At 52.5% G+C, this 25,243-nt stretch overlaps 1 protein-coding gene across 3 annotated transcripts in view; it reads right to left on the bottom strand.

The window, feature by feature from the left end:
• RIN3 (Ras and Rab interactor 3) overlaps positions 1 to 25,243 on the bottom strand; it is a 123,318-nt gene that overhangs the window by 79,398 nt on the left and 18,677 nt on the right. For all 3 annotated transcript variants that reach the window (XM_070249778.1, XM_070249779.1, XM_023628298.2), the window contains exon 2: positions 8,183 to 8,390. In XM_070249778.1, coding sequence (XP_070105879.1) covers positions 8,183 to 8,390 — 208 coding nt within the window. The remainder of the gene's footprint in view (positions 1 to 8,182; positions 8,391 to 25,243) is intronic.

Raw genomic sequence — 25,243 nt, 5'->3', positions numbered from 1 at the left:
CTCCAGGGTGATGTGCCCGGCTCCTCACTCTACAGCCAAAGAAACCAAGGGCCAGAGATGCAAAAAGACCTCCTGAGGTCACCGTGCTTGTGAGAGGCAGAGCCAGGACAAGGATGCAAGGCCAGGGAGCTTCAGGCCAGGGTTGTGGCCACTATGGTTACATGTCCTCCAACCAACCAGCCCGCTGAGTGTCAAACGAGCATGTGCTCTCTGCCAGGCACCGGGCCAGAGGCTGCAGAAACTTCGCAGCATCTCCCTCCCCGGGGTGTGGGAGATTTTACACATCATACAGATGAGAAAACAGTGTGTGGAGAGGCCTGGTTAACAGAGAGGGGAAGCGAAAGTGCAGAGCATTGAGCCTTCCACGGAAGATGCCAGCCCCCAGGCTCTGGAGCCTGACTCTAGTTCAGCCCTGAGCTGGCCACTCCCGGCTGTGGGAGCTCACTAGGGCTGCTGCTTCCTCTGCAAAATGGGATCCGAACAGTTCCTGCCCGGAACAGTCACGATGAGTTAGCTCCCTGAGAAACTCTCCCCTCCCTTTCCTTGCTAACTGACGCCAGTTCTGATGTGGCTGCAGTGTATCCTGCCTCAAGAGATTAATTATGTTTGGTCAAAGCCAATCATGGCTATTCTGCTCCCCTTTGCCATTCACCCCCTTTATCAGCCTCCCTCCCATTTAGGGATAGCCAGGAAGGCATCTGGAAAAAACATTTGTTCCCTGACAAAAAATCTGAGCCTAGGAGGAGAAAGCCTTTTGCCTGTGACCTCCTGCCTTTAAATGGGTGAGATGGCTGGAGCTGCAGCCACCATACAGTAACCACGAGGCGACAAACCTGAGGACAAAAAGCCAACACCTTGAAGATGAGGAAACAGAAAGGTGGAAAGAACCCGAAGACATCACTGAGCTGCCAAACCAGCCCTGGACCCCAAGCTCCAGATTTCTGATTGGGTAAACAATAGTAGCCTCATAGCTGAAGCTACCCTAGGCTGGGTTTGTTGTTACTTGAAGCTGAAAGCATTCCCAGCTGACCCAGTGCCTCAAAGGAGCGTTGGAAGAATTGTACAGGTGACTTCAATGGAGGGGCTTCTATTTATTAAGCACTCAGTATATGGCGCCTCCCTTCCCCCGTGCCCCTCTCCCTGCCTCAGAGCCCTGAGGGCAAACTGCACAGGGGCAGAATTCCTATCCTCAACTGTTCATGATGCTCCATGAGTGAGAAAGGTGACGTGGCGGGGCACCACGCACCCTGGACAAGGGCAGGCACCCCCTGAGCAGCTCCAGACTTCAGGCCTCAGCTCTGAGTGAAAGGATGAGCTCAAGGTGAGCAGTGAGGGAACATGAGGTGACAAGGCACTGGGGCCTCCTCTGTCCACCTCCAGGACCCTCGCCTTTGGGCTGGCCGGGTTATCACGAATGGAGCAGCTTCAGACTCATGCCCACCACAGGACCCTCCCTGGGCCGCCTCTCCTGAATGCCTTTCCGGATTAACCAGGCCACTAGCAAACCCCGCTGTGCCGCCGCATCCTCGCACAACCCCTCTCCTCTGTGGGAACAGGCATCGTCTGGTGCCTCACTGAGCAGACATCTGAGTCAGTCCACTCCTTCTGTTCCCTCTTTTTTCCCCGTTTCCATCAGCTCCCCCTGCACCAGCTTAGGAACTCGCAGAAAGCAAACCGATGGGTGGCAGGCTCACTCTGAGGTCTGATTTTCCTTGAAGAGCTAGGACTACTCCCCCTCCCCAATCTCCCAAAACAACAGTGGGGTAGTGGTCAGAGAACTGGGCTGCGAGGCAGGACACTTGGTGTCCTTCCTAATTCTGACATTGGTTTGCTGTGACCTTTGGCAAGTCACTTCCCCTCTCTGAGCTGGCTTTTCCATTCTAGTCAGGCAGGGGGTCTGAAGGGCCCCAGGACTCCTTCCTTCTAGAAGATACTCTCCCAGCATGCGTGCCCTGGGGTCTTTCCCAGATCCTAAGAGGCTTGCACAAGAGTTGGCTTCGCGGATGCATTCCTGCAGTCCTGGAGTTGGAACAGCCCGTGTGGGAGCCCCTCCCTGTCTACCTTCGGCTGGCGTGGGTTTGGAAAGACCAACTGATTTCAGGAACAGCTGGGAGAGAACTACGCAGCCACTGCACTCCCCTCCTCCTCGCCAAATAAATACATAAGAACCCAAAGCTAAATACACTATAAATGGTTTTGTTTTTACTATCCATTTTTGGCCCGGACAATCCAGAGCTGTCTGCTTTTCCACTTTTGTTATTTTAGGACTATTTTCCAGTTGCTTGGGGAAATTTTCCAATCATGCCCATTGGGGCAGGAACAGAAGTGGCTGGTTCTTCCCGGAGGCCACGAGTGCAGGGGCTGCGGTGCCTGTGGAGGCCGGGGGTCCAGTGGCTGGAGCCCACTCTGGACGCACGTGGCCCACCTTTGCCATTGCTGATAAGGAAGTTGTAGCCCGGCGTGGAGCGGAGCTTCTCAGTCCTGGCTGCACAGCAGCATCACCTGGGGAGCTTTCAAAACCTGCTGATGCCTGAGCCCCACTCCACACCAAGGAAATCAGCATTTCTGGGGATAAGGCCAAGAAATCGTGTTTTTTTTAAAGCCTTCAAAGGCAGTCAGTTGGTGGGTTCGAATCGTGCTCCACCACTTGGTAGCCGTATTATTCGGGAAAGGCTCCTGACCATCAGAGTTGTTTCTTCACTTACAAAATAAAGAGCCTAGGGCCGGCCCGGTGGCACAGCAGTTAAGTTCGTGCACTCCGCTTCAGCGGCCAGGGGTTCGTAGGTTTGGATCCTGGGCATGGACCTAGCACCGCTCCTCAAGCCATGCTGAGGTGGCATCCCACGTGTAAAGTAGAGGAAGATGAGCATGGGTGTTAGCTCAAGGCCAATCTTCCTCAGCAAAAAGAGGAAGATTGGTGGCAGATGTTAGCTCAGGGCCAATCTTCCTCACAAAAAAAACCCCACCTTTTGGCCTAGAAGCAATGACACTTCAGTACCAACGAACACACACGGCACCCAGATCTTGGTTTCTAATATTATTCTCCAATAAAAGGAACAAGGGCTCCGTGGAGAAATGACTGATTCTAGGATGAGGGCAAGAAATATACAAGACCATCTGGAGCATCTTGTAGCGTAAGAAAGCAAGGAAGTGCTCCAAAAAACAAACAAACAAAGGAAACACACATACAGTGATGGGAGTGTGTCCAAGGGACACCAGAACCAGCTGAAAGAGCTCCCGATGGCCCAAGGTGGAATAATTGAAGAAATTAATTGTGCTAGCATTGGACCAGAAGCAAGGCAGAAAATAAATATCCATGAGTCTATAGCGATATAAACGAGTGATTGAATAAATAAGTAAATGGGGGAGAAGAGTGAGAACTCTTGTGCAGAAGAAGTGCCAATAATTTACACAGACACTCAAACAAGGAGGTGGAGCACAGCCCCCCACTCCCCAGGGCTGGGCTGTGCAGACTGACTTGCTTCCAAGGAGGACAGTGCGGAAGGGGGAGGAGGGAGTAACCTTGCGGGGGTGAACCCTGACAAGCGCACCCTCAGCCAGGTGATCAAGGTCAACGCCACAGCGCTAAGTCGTGTTGACAGCATGTACCTTTGACGTGGTGCGATGAGAATGGCACTTTACCCTCGGCCTTCCTCCCCCAAACCCACGACCCCAGTCTCACCACCCGAAAAAACCCCACTGAGGGGTATCCTACAAAATACCTGACCAGGACACCGCACAACCGGCAAGGTCGTTAAAAACAAAGAAAGTCTGCGAAACTGTCACTGCCAGGAGGAGGATAAAGAGGCATGACGACCACACGTGACGCGGTCCCCTGGATGGGGGACAGGAACAGGACATGAGGTGAAAGCTGAGGAAATCGGAACAAACCGCTGGCTTTAGTTGATATTAATGTATCAATATTGGTTCATTAACTGTGACAAACGTACCACACTGGTGTTACATGTTAACAATAGGAGAACCTGGGTGAGGAGGACGTGGGAACGCCCTGTACTATCTTTGCAACGTTTCTGTAAATCTGTAACTTCTAAAATGAAATTTTTAAAAAACGCCGTTTGGGTGCAGAATGAATAAAGACGGCTTTTTCATTGCCCCGTTTCTGGATACACACAAATCAAAAATGGGTCAACATGTTTCCAACACCTTATCAGAGAAGCAGGCTGCAGCGAGTGGCGGAGCGGGTGGGACGTGGTCAAGGTCACACAGATACTTGGGACGAAAGGGCCGGATCCCCAGTCTCCTGACCACCCGCCCCGGACACGAGGAAGCATCCTCCTTATCAGGAGGCGTGGGTCCCGGTGATCTCTGAAGACCCTTTGAGCTCTCACAGCCTGGGGGTCACACGTAACATCTGTATCTTTAAAAACACTGAGGCCATCAGTGGTTGAATTTTGGACAGTTCTGTGGGATGATATTCTGCATCAAAGGGCCTTCCTAACATCCCTGAAGATCACCCCGTGCAGACTCTGCTCTTACTAGCTGTGTGACGGCAGGCAAGTAAATTAACTTCTCTGTGCCTTTGTTTCCTCATCTGGAAATGGGGACACTAATAACACCACCTACCTGGCAGAAATCACTGTGAGGATCAACAAGATGGTGCAAAGAGCAACTCTGGGCGAAAGTTGGCCAATCTTTTTTATCAGAGCATGAGCTTTGCTTCTGCTGGAAAATACAGAAGCTCCCGGGGCCGGGCAGAGCAGGGTGTAAGGGCGGAGGGCAGGGAAGACAGGAGAAGGCGCGTCTGCTCCAGTTCTGCTGTCCTCAGGGCTGACCGAGCCCCTGCGGCCTCCAAGGGCACGGCAAGTGGGCAGCAGTGGAAGGGCCTCACTGACGGCCTGCAGCGCAGTCTCCTCGGGTCTTAACAGCAGCCTGTGGTCTCACTCTCGGGATCCCATTCAAGGCTCTGGACACAGGCGTCCCTTCAGAACCTCCTGGAGCTGGCTCGTTTCTATACTCAGCCCCCCGACTGGAGAAGAGCAGCCTGGGCACCTCCCCTGTCCGGGGTGAAGGGCTCTCTGGGCCCCTTGCAGCGGCTGAGGCTCGGGTTAGGGCTTGAAGCCCGGCTTTAACGTGTGCTCACCTGGAAAGTGAACACAGCCACGCAGCCCTGCCTCTTGTTGCTGGCAGGCCCCAGGCCACCCGGCCCAGCTTCGTCAGCTCCCCAGACCAGCCGCGCCCTCCCGGCCAACCTTCATTCATTTGTTCCAATGAGCAATCAGAGCCAGATCTACTCCGGGCCCAGGCCTGAGCCCGAGGCTGGTGTCACAGGTAGATCAATGCTGGGTGGTCCTGTCCTCCAGCAACTCCAGTGGCTCCAATCCCTCCAGGCATGCTGCCCTCCATCCCAGTGTGCCCCAGCCCAGCTCATGCCCCGCTCTGGGGCTCGGCCTGTGCTGTTCTATCACCCCCCTACTCTCCAACAGACCCTCTCAGCTCCCTCATCCCAATCCTGCCCATCCATCCTGCATGACCCAGCTCAGCATCTGCCTCCTCCAGGAAGTCTGCCCAGATTACCCCACCGCTCGGCATCTCTTTGTCCACGGGCTGTTTCTGGTCAGAATCAGATAATCTCATACTCAGGGCAGAGAAGAGGTGCTGGAACATGAGTGCTCACACCCCACAGTCTATAACCAATGGCTATCAGGATGTGGTAGATAACACAGGCTCCCTCATCCCTCAGTGAGATGACTTGAGATGAGTGCCCCAGCAGGATCCAGCGCCACCTGCCCCCAGGGTGACATGCACGATCACCTGTCTTCCATGAGCACCTTTTGGTGCTCCCTGGGGTCACCTCCCAAATAAACCACTTGTACCTAAATCCTTGTCCCGGGGTCTGCTTCTGGGGAAGCCCGGACTAGGGCATTCCTCTGAGCCTCAGTTCCGTTATCTGTAAAATGGGGAGAATAGCAGAGTCCACCCCACAGGATTATCACGGGGTTAAACGAGATGACACGCAGTACTTGGTATTAAGGCCAGGACAGGGCCTGCTAGTGATAAGCATTCTCCACACTTATCTTAAACTTTGTGAAGAGAAGACTGAACCCTTTGATAAAGCGGTCACGACTTACGCCCGGCCCAGCTGGCCCTGGAGGTCCACTTGTCTTCTCCCAGGATGAGTCCTTCCTGTCTGGTCCACCCCCATCCACACACATGCCGGATGACCAAGAAAGGTCCAGGAAATGGCCATCTCTTAGCATCAAAACCTTGCACTTAAGCCTGCGTTTGAGCTGCATCCTCCTGGGAAGGGAGGCAAGCAGGTCCCCTCAGGATCCAATAGAGGAGCGGACAGTGGGCGGGGCTGCAGCCTGGGGAAGCTGACCGGAGCACCTGCCGGCCCAAGTCCCCGATTTTACTGTCTACAGTTTCATCATCTGCTCTGAAGCCCTCAGTCAGTTCAAAACTGAAAACCTTTCAGTGGGGAGGAACGAAACAACAGATCTTGTTTCCTTGAGGACTGCAGCCTCCCTGCCTGTCCTCTCCACTCCTCTCCCTGCCCATCCGCAGACACCCAGGCCAACCCTGGCACTGAGATGGGGCCGGGCTGGCCCACCGGGCACCTGTCTTGATGCCTGGAGGAGGCCTCGCCTGGTGTCAGAGGGATTCTGCTGGGCCTTCAGGCCTATGTGGTCCCCATGCCCCGGGACAGGGGCGTCTGTGGCAAGGGGTGGTTGGGACTTTGCTGGAAGCCCCATAAGGTCCAGTAATTCCAACTTTCAGGCACAAGTGCCGACTTGACGGACTTTCTCTGGTCCAAGGTGAGTGAGTCTGCTAACCCACTGAACCCCACGTGTTTACGAGCCTGGACCATTCCCCAGCCACGGCACAGCACCACACACCACACCGAAGGTAGGGACAGCAAAAGTGCCCACGGGCTGAGAGACACGGCTCCATCCGAGTCAAATAAGACCTGCACGTATGATAACGGCACAGGAGAACCAGGCTGCCTGGGTTTGAACCCCACCTCGGGCACTTGCTCGCTGTGTTACCTTGGGGAGGTCACTCAACCTCTCTGTCACTCAGTCACCTCTTCCGTAAAATGAGCACAACAGTAATACCCACCCCAGGGGGCTGCTGGGAGGCTAGACTGCTAATTCAGGTGAAGGACTCAGACGAGCGCCAGCTGTTATGGATGCGGCACTCTGCAGGAGAAGGATGAGAAGGATACACTGTGCACTTCTAGCAAAAATGACTTCCGGAAGCAGACCGGCGGGGGCCAGTGGCCAGGGGCAGGCCAGGTGGGGAGTCACTGCTTCCACGGGGCTTTCTCTTGGGCTGATGAAGCGTTTTGGAACCGCACGGAGTTGGCGGTTACACACCACTCCGAGCGGACTAAACTGTGCTCTTGCAAATGGCTCATTTGGTGTCCTGCGAATTTCACCTGAACAAAAAAAGCAAAAACTGAATAGACTTCTGGGAAGCAGGTTAGGCGAAAAAGAGTAGGTGGCAAAGACCTTTATAAGATACTTGACTTTTTACTTTATCACTTCTGTCCTGCTTGATTTTTTTTTTTTTACAGTGAACATCTTTGTGTACTGCTTCTACAGTTAAATTAAATGTTTTTTAAAAAGGAAGCAGCACGTAAGAGAAAACGCGTTGGGGGGTTGGTGGGTGGCCTTTGATGGCTGTGACTCAGACTTCATTATCTACCTGTTGATCTCCCCTGCAATGCCTACACGACAGGAGGAAAGTCCTATGAATGGTCCCATTTCAAAGGGAGAAAGGTGCTCAGAATATTGAAGCCACTTGCTCAACTCACAGAGCTTGACTCCCCCAAATCTTTTGACTCCATTACAGGGCTCCTTCATTTCTACGTAAAACGGTTTCTCAGCTCCCTCCTGATACCCTCTAGTCCCCGATGCCTGGCTGGGTTCTGGAACAGTCCATCTTGCCTCTCAGGCACCCAGAGGCCGGGACAGCCCCCCACCAGCCACACATTCTCGTGCTCTCCAGCGGGGACACCTGCTCTCCCAAACGGAAACCAGCCCTCCCCCCCCCGGCCCCCCCCGCCCTGCCCCTCGCTCCTGAGTTCTGGAAAAAACACCTGGTTTGAAAATCGGATAAACCTAAGAAAAGAAAGGAAACAGGCCGCTGTCCAGAGAGCCCGTGGCTCCTGATGGCCGTGCCTGTCTGCCGGCCACCAAGGGCAGAGGCCCCGACTCACCCCGGCCACCTCCTGGTGCAGGATCCTGGCCGCCTCCGCCCGGCCCAGCCCCAGCTGCAGCCACACCGGGCACGTTTTGATGAGCTTCTCCAGGACGCTGATGCCTCGGCGAGGAAGGCAGTTCTTCGGGGCGGCTGGCGGACAAGGCGGCCCGCCGTCTTCCTCCTCCTCCTCCTCGCCCTCTCCTTTGCCGACATCTGGAAGAGGACTGAGAAGAGAACCAAATGAGCAGCCCATCCAACCCAGAGAGGGGGTATGACGAACGGGCATTCAACTCAACCGTCTTATTTATTTTGCATCTATGAAGCCAGTGGCCCTTTGGGGAATTAAAGAATGAACAAGCCGTGGTCTTCACTGTAAGGCGCTGATAATAAACTGGGTCGGACGCACACAGAAACAACCAGCTGTCGCACAAGACTGGAACAACTGTAACGGAAACACAGTGTAGCAGAAGCAGCTAATTCCAACCCAGCCTGGAGTCAGGGAGACGTGGCGGGCATTTGAGAGGAGAGCCCTGAAGAGGGTATTTTAAAAACTTTTAAAATGATGTGTAACATACACACAGCGAAATGCACAAGTCTTCCCTATACAGCTAGACAAATGTTTACATATGTCTACACACGTGTAACCCAGATCAAAGCAGAGATCTGTGCCATTCAGTACCGTGGCCACTAGCCATGTGGCGGCATCGAGCTCTTAAAAGTAAGTTGTCTGAATTGAGAGGTGCTGTCAGTGCAAAATACACACAGGATTTCCAAGACTCGGTGTCAACAAAAGGCTGTAGAATAGTTCATTCATAATATTTTACATTGATTATGTGTTGCAATGATATTTTGGATATATTGGGTTAAATAAAACATTATTAAAATTAATTTCATCTATCTCTTTTTTAATGCGACTAAAAAACTTAAAATTGCATATGTGGTTTGCATCATATTTCTATTAGCTGTGCTGATACAGATGTTTCCAGAAGGCTCCCTCGTGCCCCCTCCCAGTCGACACTCTCTGCCCCCCAGGACCAGGATGTGTTAACAGGTCAGGGTGGGGGAAGGACGAGATTCACGAGTCTAAGAAACAGCAAAACGAAAGTAGCGGTCCAGATTAAGAGGCCCGGACCCTCCCCAACAGGCTCACTCCACTCGACCCCCAAAATGCATTGGCAGGAACATTCTGATGCTAGAAAAGGACGAACAGCATCTCAGCACCTCAGTCCTGAGCCAGGTGAGCTCTGTGTTCTGCCTGAGGAGCTAAACCTCTCAGGGCGTCTGCAGGGGCGAAACCCCTCATCAGACAGAGAGGGAGATTTATAAAGCCAGGAAGATGCGGCTGGTGCCTCCCTTTGCCCTGTGTCCTGTGGGGAGGGGTGGGGGGGTCCTAGGACAGCACGACCCAGAGTCCTGATGAGGGAGCAGCATTTCCAGCAGGGGAGGGCGGGGGCCGGGCGGTTCGCTGCTTCTCCCTTGTGGCGGGAGGCCGGGAAGTGCTGGATTAAACGGGCCCAGCAGCGCTGTGTTGTTTAAGCAGCCGGGTTTCGCAGAGACCGGACCGGGCAGACGTGTGGTGATGAGGGATGTTTCAACATCAGTGGGCTAAAATTCCCTCCTCCGATGCCCCGACTCCCGAACCCTCACGGGAGGGAACCCGCCCCCTTACAGATGCTGTGTGTGTCGGGGGGCATTTCTGGATGCCCCCTGGGTCCACACTCAAGAGCGAGCCAGGTCACCAGGACAACAGGGGCGTCCCAGGCAGTTGCAGAAATACTAGAGCTGAGGACGGAGTGGGGCAGCCCCACGGACGTCCGTGGGCTGTGGAACTGAGGCCACGGGGTCTCATTTGGAGCTCAAGGCCAGGCCGGCCTAGCTGAGGCTGGTGTAACTTCACCTCCTCCCAGGTCCGGAGTGTGGTCCCAGCATCTCCTCTGAGAAAGCAATTAAAACAGTGGAGGCCAGAATTACCCAGAAATAAAGCATTCTGGGGCCTGTCAGCTTCCTCCAATTTCCCTGGAAACACAAAAATATCTTCTGGCACCAAAAGGCTTTATAATCATCCTTAACCTCCTCCACTTGGCCTGGGGCCTCCCCCAGGGGCCAATTAGGGCTCTAATACCAGCTGGAGCGGGAGTGACGGGCTCCCCTTTCTTCTCTGCCACTAACTAGGCTTCAACTTTGGCAAGTCTGTTCCCTCTCAGGGTCTCAGTTGCTCCATGTGTACAATGGGGGGAGGTGGCCTGGAAGAAGTCTCCCTTGGCCAGCGGCCCTGGCTGGGAGCTGGGCTTTGGGACAAGGGTCCCCATTCTCTCCCGTAGAACCAACGCACGGGTCAGACAAAGGCTCCGGGAGAGATGAGGGGCTCTGCCTCGCGCTCACTCGCGCTGTGAATATTTTCTGAGGGTCTGCAAGAGCCAGATGCTGTTCTAGGCACTGGGTTAGAGCAGAGAACAAAACAGTAAAAACGGAAGAGAAGCCCCTCACCTCTAGGAGAGGAGACAGGTGAGAGATGAGGAGAACGAGTGACCGGGACTAAGCGAGATGGCGATGAGTGCCAGCAAGGAAAGCAAAGGACGCCCACCCCGTGGGGGACCACTTTTACAGCTGGTGGTCAGGGGAGCCCTCCTTGAAAAGGTGACTCAGTGAACACCTGGATGCAGCTGTCTGGGAAGAGATTCCAGACACACGGGACAGCAAAGGCCTGGAGTTGCCTGGCCGGGGAGAACCTGTGAGGGGGCGGCAATCCAGGCATATGAACACGTTCCCTGGGCTTCTGGTGAGCAACTGGCCACACCAGCCTGCAGGCTTCCTCGGCAAGAAGAAACGGGCCCATGAAGACCCGGGGGCCTGGGTGCCCTCCGGGCCCAGTGAAAGTCTTCGAGGATCCACTGAGCCACACCCGCTCCCCCACCTCCACCTCCCTGACAGTTGCACCTGTGTCCTGCTTTCAGGGTGACCAAGCAGAAAGCCCGCCCCAGGCTCCGAGCATGTCCCTCTCCTGCTCCAAAACCTTCAATGGCTCCCACTGCCTAAAGAATCCAGTCCAATCTCCTAATATTGAAGGTATTCCTTTTCTGAGCACCCCCTTGTGGAAGACTCCCCTACAAAGGGGTGCACTCCATCTCCCCAGCAACACCTGCGCTCCCTGCCCGGCGCTCCTGCTCAGGCTGCTCCATCCGCCCGCAGTTCCCTCAGATTCCCTATTACTCCCTCAACATTCTCTCCAACAGGCAGAAGTTTATCGGACCAGACAGAGAAAGCAAGACCCACCAAGGAAAAGATGGAACCTCCAGGTGCATCAACCCTTAAACTTCAAACAGCTCGTGAAGAAAATGAATACTCAAATCCCAGGCTGGGAGAAAACATTTGCAAAGCACACGTCTAACAGGGAATAAGAAAATTAATTTTTAAAACAGGCGAAAGATCTGACGATATCTCAGAGAAGAAGAGACACAAAGGGCCAACAAGCAGGTGAAAAATCGCTTGACATCGTTAGTCATGAGGGAAATGCAAATTAAAACCACAATGAGACGCCACGACACAACCACCAGAAGGGCTAAAATTACAAACACTGACAACATCACGTGCTGGGAGCATGGGAATCAGCCAGGACTCACACGCATAGTGGATGAGAATGTGCACTGGTCCGACCGCTCTGGAAAAAGGCAGTTTTTTATAAACCTAAATGTACACCTGTCCTGGGGCCCAGCCGTTCCACTTGGTAAACACCCCAGAGAATGAAAGTGTGTGTCTGCAAGAAAGGCCTGCACAGGAACGCGCATAGCAGCTCTTTCCTCACACTAGTGCAAAACTGGTCCAGGCGGCCATCAATAGGAGAACGGACAGACAGACATCATGGAATGGCAGTCAGCAATCAAAAGGAATTACACCAGCCACATGGAGGAAACTCAGAAACACGCTGTGTGAAAGTAGCTGGATGCAAAAAATACATACTATGTGAATCCGTTAAATGAAGTTCAAATGGTACACTTAGAGATGCGTATTTACATTATATCATATGTAAATTTTACGCCAAAACAGTAAAAAAGAACCGTAAGTAAATACCGTACTCTAATTAATGATATGTATGCTAACATATTCAGGGGGCATCTGGAACTTTCTTTGAAATGCATAAAAAGAAATAAGACAGAGTCATGGATAGGCAGAGGCATAGATAGATATGTAATAAAGCACAAATAAATATAGCAAAATATAGCAGAAAAAAGCGCAAAAAAACACATTATGGGTAATGGTGGGTATATGAGTATTTACTACAAAATTCTTTCAACTCTTCTGTATGTTTACTATTTTTTATAGTTAACTGTTGGGGATAAATTTCTCTCCATCCTTTAAGGCCCAGTTAGAAGCCTGCCTGGGACTAGAAGCCTTAGGTTTGAATCCGGGCTGTGTGATCTCTGGTCAGTTACTTTACCTCTCGGGGCTTGAGTTTAATCACTTGTAAAAAAAAATAGTTGTCCTGCGGCTGGCCTGGTGGTGCAGTGGTTAGGCGCGAACATTCCACTTCAGCGGCCCGGGGTTCGCCGGTTTGGATCCCAGGTGTGCACATGGCACCGCTTGGCAAGCCATGCTGTGGTAGGCGTCCCACATATAAAGTAGAGGAAGATGGGCATGAATGTTAGCTCAGGGCCAGTCTTCCTCAGCAAAAAGAGGGGAATTGGCAGCAGATGTTAGCTCAGGGCTAATCTTCCTCAAAAAAAAATAATAATAATAGTCCTTACCTAATAGAGTTATTGTGAAAATTTGATGAGACATCTGTCAAGTGCACAGTACACATAATTCAGTAAATATTAACTACTGCTTTTCTATCTCTTCAGCCATGTGGCTGTCCCCAAGACAACCTCTGATCCCAGGGGTAATCCACAAGCTTGGGAACCACATGGCTCAACATGAACCGAGACATCAATTTTTGGCACAGAAACAAACCACTTGGAGGATTCTTTACACCTCAGGTCAGCTGACGCTGTTGAAAAGACAAGTGAGACCTGGGGTTATCCCAGGAACCTTAGAGACCAGCGCTGCAGGGGCTAACCTCGGCTCCTTGGACTAAACCTCTTGAAGGCCAAAGGCTCTTAAGCTACTGCTCTCCAGGAACTGTCCACCTCGTTCCGTGTGCGCCCTTCTCCCTGGGGCGCCCGTGCAGAAGTGACAAGGGCTCGCTCAGGGCCCCTCCGTGGTGACCTGGCAGCCAGAGGATCCGGGGTGGGAGACGCATCTCTGAGTGTCAAAGGCCGCAGCAAGGTCGAGAGGCCAGAGGAGGAGCAGCTGAGGCTGGGGGAGGCCCGGGCCTTGCTCTGGGTCACAGGAGCAGGAGGAGCGGGGACCCGGGCACCTGCTCTGACCAGGCAGAGAAGGGTAATGGGGCCAGGCAGCCGCTTTCTAACTCCTGAATCCCTGCAGACTTTGGGCCTGGGGTCACGTGAGCTCTCTGGGTGCCCACTTGTGACTGCGAATGCCCGTGCTGACGATGGGGCTCGGGGATGGGCCGGCGGGCTCAAGCAGGATGGCAAAGGGGGAAATGCCCAGGCCGGTAACAGGTCTGCTCTGTTGTGACTGTTGCTAAGCAGCCTGGCCACATCGGCTCTACCTGCCAGGGACGGTCACTGAGCCCACATAGCATCAGATGTGTCATCTGCCAGCGGGGCCGGTGACCCCAACACCCACACCTTCCCTCCCAGCAGCCACACTTCAGCTGAGGCCCTGCAAAGGCAGCCACAGGGACCTTCGGTAATTAATGGTGCTGTTCGTGCGAAATAATGAGCCTCAGAAACTCGAGAGCAACTCCACCAGAGCGAGAAGTCATTCCGTGACTCGCTTTCCCTCTGCTCCTGGGAAAAGAGCAATTAGGTCTAACCACTGGTCCTGACAGCCTGCTGACACCCAGGCGGCCCCACCCGGACGCACGGGGTGGGACGGAGGAAACCCGGCCCTGGGCTGCAGGGACCAGCCTGCACTCCGCATCCGGGCACATTCCGGGAATTTTCTCACCAGCTCCCCGAGGGACGAAGTCACCCGGTACGGGTGACCGTGCTCGCTGGTCTGCTGCCTGTGTCCTGTCTCAGGCCTGCTAGACCCGGGAGAAGGGGAAAGCTCGCTCGGGGCGGAGAGGCCCAAGGGGGCCGCGGTGCGGGGTCGGAGTGGGCGTGGGGCAGCTTGGGGTGGGGCCCCCGCTGGAGGCTGCCTATCTCGAAGGGAGGCACAGAAGTTTCCAGTCCACAGGGGCGCTGGCTCTGGGCCACTCAGGAAGTTCCGATGGTGCCTCATTGTGAGGAGGACTGAGGCCCCTTGTGCAGACGTGGCCAGAACTCAGGGGGAGCGTGGGATGGAATGGGAGGACCGGGCAAAGGCCATCTCCATCCCACGCACAATCCCGGCCTCAGGCAGGCCGGCCTCCCAGCGTCACCGGGACCAGGGTGCCCTGTCAGGATGGAGCGGCCGGGTCCCCGCCCGCAGAGGGCTCTCAGGCCAGCGGGGACCAGGTGTGGCTCCAGGAGAGATGCTCTGGGATGGCCGGATCACCTGTACAAGGTGCGTGAGTACACAGACGACATGGGGCGGGGCGGGGAGGGCCTGGAGATGCCCGTCAGGGGAGCGACTTGCCTGTTTCGTGGATAAAGAGCCCACACCACACGGTTCCCCTGGGTGGGCCTCACACACACTGTGGAGGGGGGAGTGCATGGCGTCCCCCCAAAAAACGAGTCATGTCCTAATCCCCGCTGCCTGTGAACGCGACCTTGTTTGGAAAAAGGATCTTTGCAGATGTAATTCAGATGGCGACCATCCTAGACTTAGGGTGAGCCCTAACCCTAACGACAGGTGTCAGGAGACACGGAGAGACGCCAGGGGGCCGTGTGAAGGGGGACGGCGAGACTGGAGTTAGGACGTCCCAAGCCAAGGAACGCCAAAGACTGATGGCCACCGGCCGCTCCGAGCGAGGCACAGAACAGATGCTCCCTCAGGGCCTGCGAATGGAACCGACTTTGCCGACACCTTGATTTGGGACTTCTGGCCTCCAGAACCGTGAGAGAGCCAACCTCTGCTGTTTTAGCTGCACGGTTTGTGCTAACTTCTGCCGCAGCTCTAACAGATGAACACACCTACCATACACCTAACGGTCTCCTATGAAGATGAGGACACTGAGGCACAGAGAGGTTAAACAGCTCACCCGAAGTCACACAGCCAACGAGTGGCAGAGCCGGAGTTCAAACTCGGGCAATCTGGCTCCAGAGTCTGTGTTTATAACAGTTACACTATTCTAGCTGTTGGAGAAAACGCTAAGTTTCCCTCGTTGGTGTATTCTCGCAGTACCTGGCACCGAAACAGGGTTCAATAATGTTTCTTATCCCATTTGGAATATATCCAAACACACGTGGAAACAATTTCCAGAAGGCTATGTAAGACACCACTAAAGACATTTATTTCTGAGACGTACAGGCAGTTTGTTTCAAGTTTTTACACTAATTATGCATTACTTATATGATTAAAAAGCACCTTGAGTAAATATGTGAAAATATACCCGTTTGTCACATAAATGCATGCAGGGTGGACAGCCGTTGGCTTTGGGGTCTCCCAAGCCCGGTTCGTATCCCCGCTCTGCCCTGCCTTGCTGGGGGGGCGTGGAGGCCTCATCTAGCCACTCTGACCTCCAGTTTCTTCTTGTGACATGGGGAGTATCTATACCAGCTGACGGGGTTTCTCTTGGGAGAAGATGAGACGAGGCAGGCAGGCGCGCGACGCAGAGAGGGCAAAACCCCCTCCCATGTGGGGGTGGCGAGGTACAATGTCTGCAACGTCCTCTCACGAGGTCCAGAAAAAAATGAGAGAGAGACAGAACAGCAGATGTGATAAGATGTGAAGAACTGGCGAATCTGGGGTACGTACAGGAATTCATTGTACTATCTTCGTAACTTTTCCTGGAGTCTGAAATCATGTCAAAAGGAAAAGTTTTAAAATCAAACAAACCAAAAGCTAATGTTGAGTGCAAAAAGCAAGTGACAGAAGGAAGAAAAACGTTTATATAAAGTGTAACAAACGTACACAGCAGTTCTGTGTCTTGTTTGTGGACGCACACACACACCAGGTCAGGAGGATGGGTACCGCTGAGGGGTAGGAAGAAAATGGGCTCAGGGGGCCGTGTGGAGGAGACTCCAGCTGGTTCTGTTATGATCTATTTATTTGTAAAAGATTCGAAGCAAATATGGCAAATTGACAAGATTTAACAAAGATGAATTATGGGTACTCAGGGCATAGCTGTGTTTTTCTCTACACTTGAAATATTTAATTAAAAACAAAATGAGGGGGCCAGCCCGGTGGCCGAGTGGTTAAGTTCACACACTCTGATTTGGCAGCCTGAGGTTCCCCGGTTCGGATCCTGGGTGTGGACGTGGCACCACTCATCAGGCCATGCTGAGGCAGCGTCCCACATAGCACAACCGGACCTACAACCAGGATATACAACTATGTACTGGGGCTTTGGGGATAAAAAAAAAAAAAAAGAGGAAGATTGGTAACAGATGTTAGTTCAGGGCCAATCTTCCTCACCAAAAAAAAAAAAAAGCTTACCAAAACCCCCCCCCCCCCCAAATGCACACACCTTTCCCCCAGGTCCCAGAGCACATCCCAGGCCAAGGAGATACAGAGTAGGGGGTCTCCACACACCTAGCCTGCCCCTTCTGCCAGGGCGATTTCCCCAGGATGACTCCCACACTTTTTCTTGGCGTTTTAACGTCATTTCTGGAGCCTGAGGGTGATCAAGGTAAGCAGGACGAGTCCAGCCCTGTGAGTCCACCCAGGCAGCCGAAGAATCAGGCCCCAGGGGGCTTTTTGGGAAATCTCCTGGCAGCTGCTACAAGGTCACCAGAGCAGAAGTCAGAGAAGGTCACTGGGGGCGTGTCCCTCCCCCGTGGCAGCCACAGGGCTTGAGCCAAGGAGCAGAAGCTGATGCCAGAGGGAAAGACACTCCTGCGGAGACCACGCTGGCCGGCACAGTGCCACCCAGAGGCAGGCGCTGGGGCTGGGAGAACACCTGCCCCTGAGGCCCAGATGCGACGAACACGGTGAGCCGCTCCCCGCTCGGAGCCTCAGTGTCCTCTCTGTAAGCAGGGACACGAGGCCACCTGCCTCCAAGGTCGTGTGAGGGTCAAACGAGACAGTGTAAGGAAAGCACTCAGCAGCGGCTGTCGCTTCACAAGTGGTACTACTGGATGAGACGGGGCGCTGGGGACAGCTCGGGAGGAAGCCAAGCCTCGTCAGACCCTGCGGAGCCCCAACGAATGCCCGTGGGGAGGACCCGGGAACCCTGGAGGCGGGCGAGCCACCCAAAGACCAGCTGGGGCATTTGGTTTGGATCAGGGGTGAGCTAGCGAAGCCCCTGTCTAAGGCCACAAAAAAGGGCCCGATGTGCCCGTTTCCAGGGTATAAATACTCCCATCATGGCCAGCATCAAGCCATCGACGGTTTAACAACCAGCTTCAAATTCCTGACTGTTTAACAGCAGGCCTTTGCCAGCCTCCAGCTGCGGCACCCCGCTGGAGTTTTAAGGCTGTCCTCTACCTCACACGTTCCCCTAGGCACTGGCGTCCTCTCTGTACCATCCTAATAAGGTAGTTGTATCTGTTTGAATACCTTGAATGACGGGGCGCTCACTACCTCACTGGGCAACTCATTCCGAGAAGCAATTCTCAGTTTCTACTGAGATGAAACCTGTTCCTCTTTAGTTCCTCTCGTTGCTTTTTCTACACTTTCTCTGCTTTAAGGGTCCCCATAGAGCCCCTGAACTATGTGAAGACGGCTGGCACATCGCCTGCCCGACACCCCCAGGGTCGTCTCTTCTCCAGGTTGAACAGCCCGGCTCTGCCCCACGGCTGCCCAGAGGTAACATGCATCAGCTCTTTCCCTGGGGGCTGACGCCGAGCTGGGTGTTTTACATCTAGCGTCTCCATGCATTTGCATGTGGAGCGGTTTGTTTTTTAAAAACATTTTAAAGGGTACAATTCACTGGTTTTCGGGTTAATCACAGAATTATGCAACTATCGCCATAATTGATTTTAGGGCTTGTTCACCACCCCAGCAAGGAATCCCGTACTCATTAGCAGTCATTCCCACTCCCTCCCCACACCCCAGCCGGCGGCAACCGCTAATCGACTTTCTGTCTTTGTAGATTTGCCTTCTGGGTATTTCCTAGATGGAATCTTACAACGTGTGGTCTTTCAGTTCGGTTCCTTTCACTCGGCGTAATGTTCTCAAGGTTCACCCATGTGGTCACGGCTCACAGACGTATCTCAGAACGTACTTCATTTCTTTTTATTGCCAAATAACACTCCACTGTCTGTGCACACCATGTTTCACTTACCCACTGGTGGATGGACTTTTGGGTTCTTCCCACTTTGGGGCCATTGTGAATAATCCTGCTCATATTCACAGACACGCGTTTGTGTGGACGCTGTTTTCAACTCTCCTGGGTAAATACCTAGGAACGGAACCGCTGCGTCATATGACAACTCTACGTTCAGCATTTTGAGGAACTGCCAGGCTGTCCTCCAATATGGCTGCACCGATTCCCGTTCCCACCGGCAGCGTTTGAGGCTCCCAATTCCTCCACGTCCTCGTCAACACTTGTTATTGCCTCTCTCTACTACTACAGCCGTCCTAGTGGGGATGAAGTGCGATCTCATGTGGTTTTGACTTGCATTTCTCTCATGTATAATTATGTTAAGCATCTTTCAATTATTGGCCATTTCTATATATTCTCAGGAAAAATGTTTATGCAGATCCTTTGCCTGTTTTAGAATTAGGTTGTCTTTCTGTTGTTGAGTTCTAAGTTCTTTACATATTCTAGACACAAGCCCCTTAGAAGATGTACAATTTGCAAAGATTTTCTCCCGTTCTGTGGCTTGTCTTTTCATTTTCTTGGTGCAAAGGTCAGGGTGTCCTTTGAAACCACAAGTTTTTAGTTTTGGTGGAGGCCAATTTATCTATTTTTTCTTTTGTTGCTAGTAGTTTCGGTGTCATATCTAAGAAACAATTACCTAATCCAAGGTCGCAAGATTTACCCCCATTTTCCTCTAAGAGTTTTATAGTTTTACCTCTTACACTTAGGTCTTTGTTCCGTTTTAAATTAATTTTTGTGTATGGTGTGAGGTAGGGGTCCAACCTTCTTTTGCACTTGGATATCCTGTTATGCTGGCACCATCTGTTGAAAAGACTATTCTTTCTCCATTGAATTTTCTTGGCAATCTTTTTGAAAATCAGTTGACTGTAAACCATGGAGTGGTTTTGAGGCCCCTCATCACACTGTTTTTATCCTGCTGAGCATCCTTCTGTCTTTGTACCTCTGAAATGCAGAGTCTCAAACAGGGAAATGATTTCCCAGGTGTGCCTTGAGCAGCTCAGACAGGAGCATGACCATCACCTACCTCAATCTAGATATCTACTCCTATTAATGTGACCCAAGACAGCATCAGCTTTTCTGCAGCTACATACACACTCTTGGGAAATTTTTTTGGAGTTTTGAGTTGGGATCACATTGCAGAAGTGAAGGGCGATAACAAGAGTTTATGAGATGAGTAGTGACATGACAAATGCTGTATTTACCAGGAGAATGGGTGTGTGATATAAAAGAAATGGCACTGAGCTCACACTCAGGAGACCATGGTCTGGTTCTGTTGTTCACTGTGACCTTGGTCAGCTCACTTCCCCTCTCTAGGTTCGCCAGCCTCTTCAGTAAAATGAGAAGGTTGGACTAGATCTGGGAGGGCAAGCAGGCTGGATTTCCAGGTGAACCCCAGTTGACTGACAGCAGCTGCCTGGACCGTCATGCTGAAGGCTCGGCAGAGAAAGAACGCTGGGATCTGCTGGTGATGTCTGCCGCGGGCTCTGCACGGAGAGCTGCAGCAGCTGGTTATGTATTTAGTGAGCATGGTCAGACCAAGGACCAAGGTCCCTTCCAGCACTGTGAATTCCACGATTCTGGACTCAGCTGACCCTTGGCTGGGTGCCACCTGCAGGCTCCTCTTCCAAGCCCGGCCGGCCCTGCCCCAGCAGACAGCCTGGGAGAACGCAGGCAGCCAGGCCAGCTTTTCCGTGGCTCCCTCTGCCACGTGCTTTTTCCTGGAAGTGTGGAAGCTGAGCCGCAGCTGCTGCCTGGTTCCACTTCTGGCCCAGCCTGTGGTGGACGCAGGACCAAAATCACAGCTCCAGGCCGACCGTGGAGGTCACGGGGAGATGGAAGAGAAGCAGCTGGCTTCAGAATTAGCATCTCTCACAGGGACAACGTGCGAATGCTCGGCAAACACCTCCAGCCCAGGGCCACAGGCTGAACAACTGCGCAGGGCCCTGGCGGGTCCCCCAGTCGCCTGGGGCTCCAAGGACAGTGTCTGGAGAATCCTGTTGTGAGCAAGTTCCCTGGGCTTCTCCTCACCCAGAAACCCCAGGCCTTCCAGGACAGGTGGGGCGCAGAGGGCAGCTCAGGCCCGACGCCCGGGGGGTGAGCCCCTGCCCACAGCCTCTCGGAGGGGAAGTCAGCTTGAGCAGGTCTTCCGGACCCCGGAAGTGCTGAGAACAGGTCAGGCTGTCTCAGTTTGCACGTCACCACCCACATCAAGGGGTCTAGCAGGTCAAAGGCCTTCGAACTTTCCACACCTGTGTGTGCTGCCGGCCTTCTGCGGCCCGCGTGTGTCAGGCACTGCCCAGCGCCTGGTCCTGCCTTCAGGCTGCCTGCTGGGTGCTCTGCTGTCCCCTAGGGGCTCCACCTGCCCAGGCTGAGGCGCACCGGGGCCCTGCTGGGACCCATGGGAGGCACCCGGCTTCAGCGGAGGCCCTTTCTGGTGGCTGCTCCCCCTGTGCTGGGCCTCCTCTAGCCCCCATTTCTCAGACGTTCGATTGCTGGCTCACAGCTCCCCCTGCCTGGCCTCTGGCCCTGGCCCCTCTGTGCTCTCGAGATCCCTGGACACCCACAGCCTCCCGGGAACCCGGGCTGAGTTCCTCCACCCTCCCTCTGTAACCTTCTCTGGCTCACAGGTCCCAACCCCTTTCCCTATCTCAGCCAGCCCCTGGAGCCCAGACTAACCTGACTCAGCCTGCCTCTCCTACGGACCACTCCTTGGCTAGGACCGTCCACTCCCATCGGGACCCAGCTCATAGATGACAGTACCAATCTGTCTCCAGTGCTGTGTGCAATCACACCTTGAGTGATGGGGATGGCTGTATGGACCAAGAGGTTTAAGCAGGGGCTTGGGAACCAGACAGCCTGGGTTAGAATCCCAGCTTCGTGGCCTTGGCGAGTGACTAAACGTCTCTTTGCCTCAATATCCTTACATTTAAAACAGGGAATAGAAGCATTACTACCTTATGGGATTTCTGTTCAGGAGAGTGCCCGCATATAGCAAACACTCCACGATTGCATTGTCATCCATTCATTCATCCACTAAGTATTTACTGGGCATCTACTGTGGACCAGACGCCATTCTAGACTTATCATAGCAACACTTACAGAAACAGTCATACACAGTGAAAGCTGATGACCTTTGCCTCCCCTCCCCACCCTAATCCTTAGAAACTTCCCTGAACACGGGGACGGTTACTGGAGAAGACAGGATCTGGGGCCCAATTTCCTGGCTGGGACTGAAGCTGGAGGCCGAAGGGACACAGGAACCCAGGTCACCAAGAGCAATGGGCAGCCCGTGCGCATCTGTGTGTCGAGATGAGCTGAGGCCGTCTCTGCAAGGAGGCAGTGGGGAAGGACCCAGGGTGCCTGGGGGAGGGTGGGGCTGGGAGGCTGGGGACAGGGGCGGGAGGGGGCCACTTCACTGGAGACGCTTTTGTACCTTTTGAATTTGAACCGTGTGACTATATCAACTATCCAAAATATCAGTAAAACAACTTGAAAAAGAAGAGTTCTCGTCGAGGGGATTTCAGACGTGGGACTGAGCTGGGCTCTGGACAGGCAGATCCAGAGAACTCTGCCTTCTTGTTTTGGCTAAGACTGCATATTGTAGGTCATTTCCCTTTTAGAATCTATAGCAAAAAGATATTCTAAACAGGCGAATAAAGCTTAATGGACAAAGAGGTTCGCTCCAACGTCACTGACTTACAGTTGACCCAAACTGGAAACAAGCAAAAGGTGAACAATACCACTTGTCACAAGCCAGTTTCCTCTGCTCCCCTAACTCTAGGTCCCAACGTCGGTCACATCTACTGCTGTGTGCCCGGGCCCAGCACAGAATAGATGTTCAGTAAAATTTTTTTAATGGTTGAGTGGTTAAGGAAATATTAGTACTAAGAATTGGCAACATTCAACCACTTTTGACCTATAAAGAAAGCAATTTTAGATAGTCAATCTATACAAACATTGGAATAATATTTCTGTAAAGAGTTGCACATGTGCAAAAGGATGCACGGACAAAGATGCCCATTGGATTTCACTGGAGCATTGTCTGTAATGGGGAAAAGACTGGAAATAATCTAGGTGTCCATCATAAAGGAACCAAGTAAATAAATGGACACTATGCAACTATATTCTCTTTTTTTTTTTTAAGGAAGATTAGCACCGAGCTAACATCTGCTGCTAATCCTCCTCTTTGTGCTGAGGAAGACTGGCCCTCAGCTAACATCCGTGCCCATCTTCCTCCACTTTATATGTGGGACGCCTACCACAGCATGGCATGCCAAGCAGTGCCATGTCCGCACCTGGGATCCTAACTGGCGAACCCCGGGCCACCGAAGCAGAACGTGCGCACTTAACCACTGGGCCACCGGGCAGCCCCCTATGAGACTCTTAAAAAAAGAAAAAGAATGAGGAAGCTCTCTGTGTACTGACGTGGAAAGGTTTCCAGGATATGTGGCTAAGTGACAAAAGCAAAGTAGAGAAGGGTATGTATATGGTGCTCCCTTGTTGGGAAAAAATAATGATTACTTGCATTTGCATAAAGCAACTGGAAGAAGACACAAGAAACTAATAACTAATAACCTGGAGTGGGAACTGACATGAGGGACAAAGGAGGGAAGACTTTTTCACTGTACATCTTATTAAAAAATATATATTTATTTTGAATCCTGTGAATGTATTACCTACTGAAAAATAAATTAATAATGTTTCCAGAGGTTTCTGTGTGCCAGGCGTTGCTCTAACTGCTGTGCACATATTAACTCAGTAAATCCTTTAAAACAACCCTCTAAGGTAACTCTGGTTATTATTCCCATTTTACCGAGGGGGAAACTGAGACTCAAGTTAGCAACTCACTAAGGCTGTGGAGTGACTAAGTGGCAGAGTGGGACTGGAACCCTGGCAGTCTGTGAGTCTATGGTCCATGGTCCATGTTCTTAACCCCTCTGCCAAAGCCCTCCAGATGTCCGCTTACAGTGTGAGACAAAACGTTAGACAGCAGAGACATACAGTGTAAGAATAGAGAGACGGAAGGTAGATTTTGTCCGTGGAGCGGAAGACAATACCGTCAAGGTATGAATTCTACGCAAACTGATCTAAAGGATCAACACACTCCCAATTAGCATCCCACAGGTGTGCTGTGGAAAGCACATGGAGATGCAAAGGGCCAAGGATAGCCAAGACATACTTGAGGAAGGGGCAGGACCTGGTCTGCTGGATATCAAGTGATTACAGAGGCACAGTGAGTGATTAAGAGGGTGTGGGGTTGGCGCAGGGACAGCCACGCTGTCTGTGGACTAGAATCGTCCAGAAATAGACCCACACATCCACGGTCACCTGATGTTTGCAGGGTCACAGCAGAACACCAAGGAAAGGACAGTCTTTGCAACAAAATCTGCTGAGACAACTGTGTATCCACATGGGAAAAAAAGAAACTTGACCCCTCTTTCAGGCGTATACAAAAAAAAAATCAGTTCCAGGAAGACTCTGTCCTGACCCAAATGCGGAAAGCAAAACAAGGAAGCTTCTAGAAGAAAATAAAGAATCTATTCATAATCTGGTGGAAGACAGACTTCGTAAACAGTACACCCCCCCCAACCTTAACTAAATTGGTAAATGGGACCGAATTAAAAGGGAGACTTTCCGTTCACTGAGGCACCACGAAAAGAGTGGAAGTCATGCAAAGATTCTCCCCAGCGTGAGGAAGGAGGGAAGCTGGAATCAAAACCACGAGAGCCCAGAGAACGGCCGCGAGGAGGAGACCACAGCGCCGGGGCTTGAGGATGCGGAACAGCCAGACCCGCCCGCTCTGCCGCTGGGAGCGCCCGCAGGGCCAACCGCGCTTGTTCACCCTGACATTAAACAATTGCTCTCTGCTTCTTTACACTGTTCTCTACATTCTGAGTTTTTACACGGAGCATTATTACTATGAAAATCAGAAAATAATAAGGTGAACATTTCAGGAGAAACAATGAAAATGGAAGAAGAGATGCCTAGGAGCCAGTCTTCCTAGAAGATGGATTTGCTGGCCTGGGTCTCTCCCTCACGGAAGATTCAGTGGGACGAGCAGGGATTTGAAAAGGTCCCCGCACCCCTGCTGGCTGCACCCTGACAAGCCAAGGGGAAGGGTGCCTTGTCCCTAGGAGACAAAGCTGTTCCAACCCTCCCCTTCCCTGTGGCCTCTTTACCTTCTCTGAGGCTCAGTTTCCCCATCTGGGAAAACACGGCATTTCGCATTCTCATACCCACCGGGCCAAGCAGCTGGCAGACCGGATGGAACTGCATCTGAGGAAGGTGGAGACCCAGACCTTTGTAAAGTCATGAAACAGGTCCAAATGAACCAAACTGAGCCCCCAAATTATTTTTCAGCTGGTAGGGTTTCCCCAGTTTACGGTCTAGCCCGTGCTGCACGATGACGGCAATGTTCCGTCTCTGCACCATGCACTGTGGCCACCATTGGCCACGTGTGACCACGGAGCACCTGCAATGTGGCCGGTGCACCTGTAACTCCATTTTAACTCATTTAATTTGTAAAATAGCTACATGTAGCTGGTGGCTACCATGTTGGACAACAACGCAGCTCTAGACTTTTCTATCTTTTAAATCTTTTCAGTGTGTGTGAATTCCTGTACCACGTGTGGGATTTGTTTTTAACGACAAAGAAAGAAGAAATGA

The sequence above is a fragment of the Equus caballus genome, chromosome 24 (genome assembly GCF_041296265.1).
Source record: "Equus caballus isolate H_3958 breed thoroughbred chromosome 24, TB-T2T, whole genome shotgun sequence".
NCBI lineage: Eukaryota > Metazoa > Chordata > Mammalia > Perissodactyla > Equidae > Equus > Equus caballus.
Note: the sequence above shows the minus strand (reverse complement) of the source record. Positions and strands in the feature narration are given on the sequence as shown.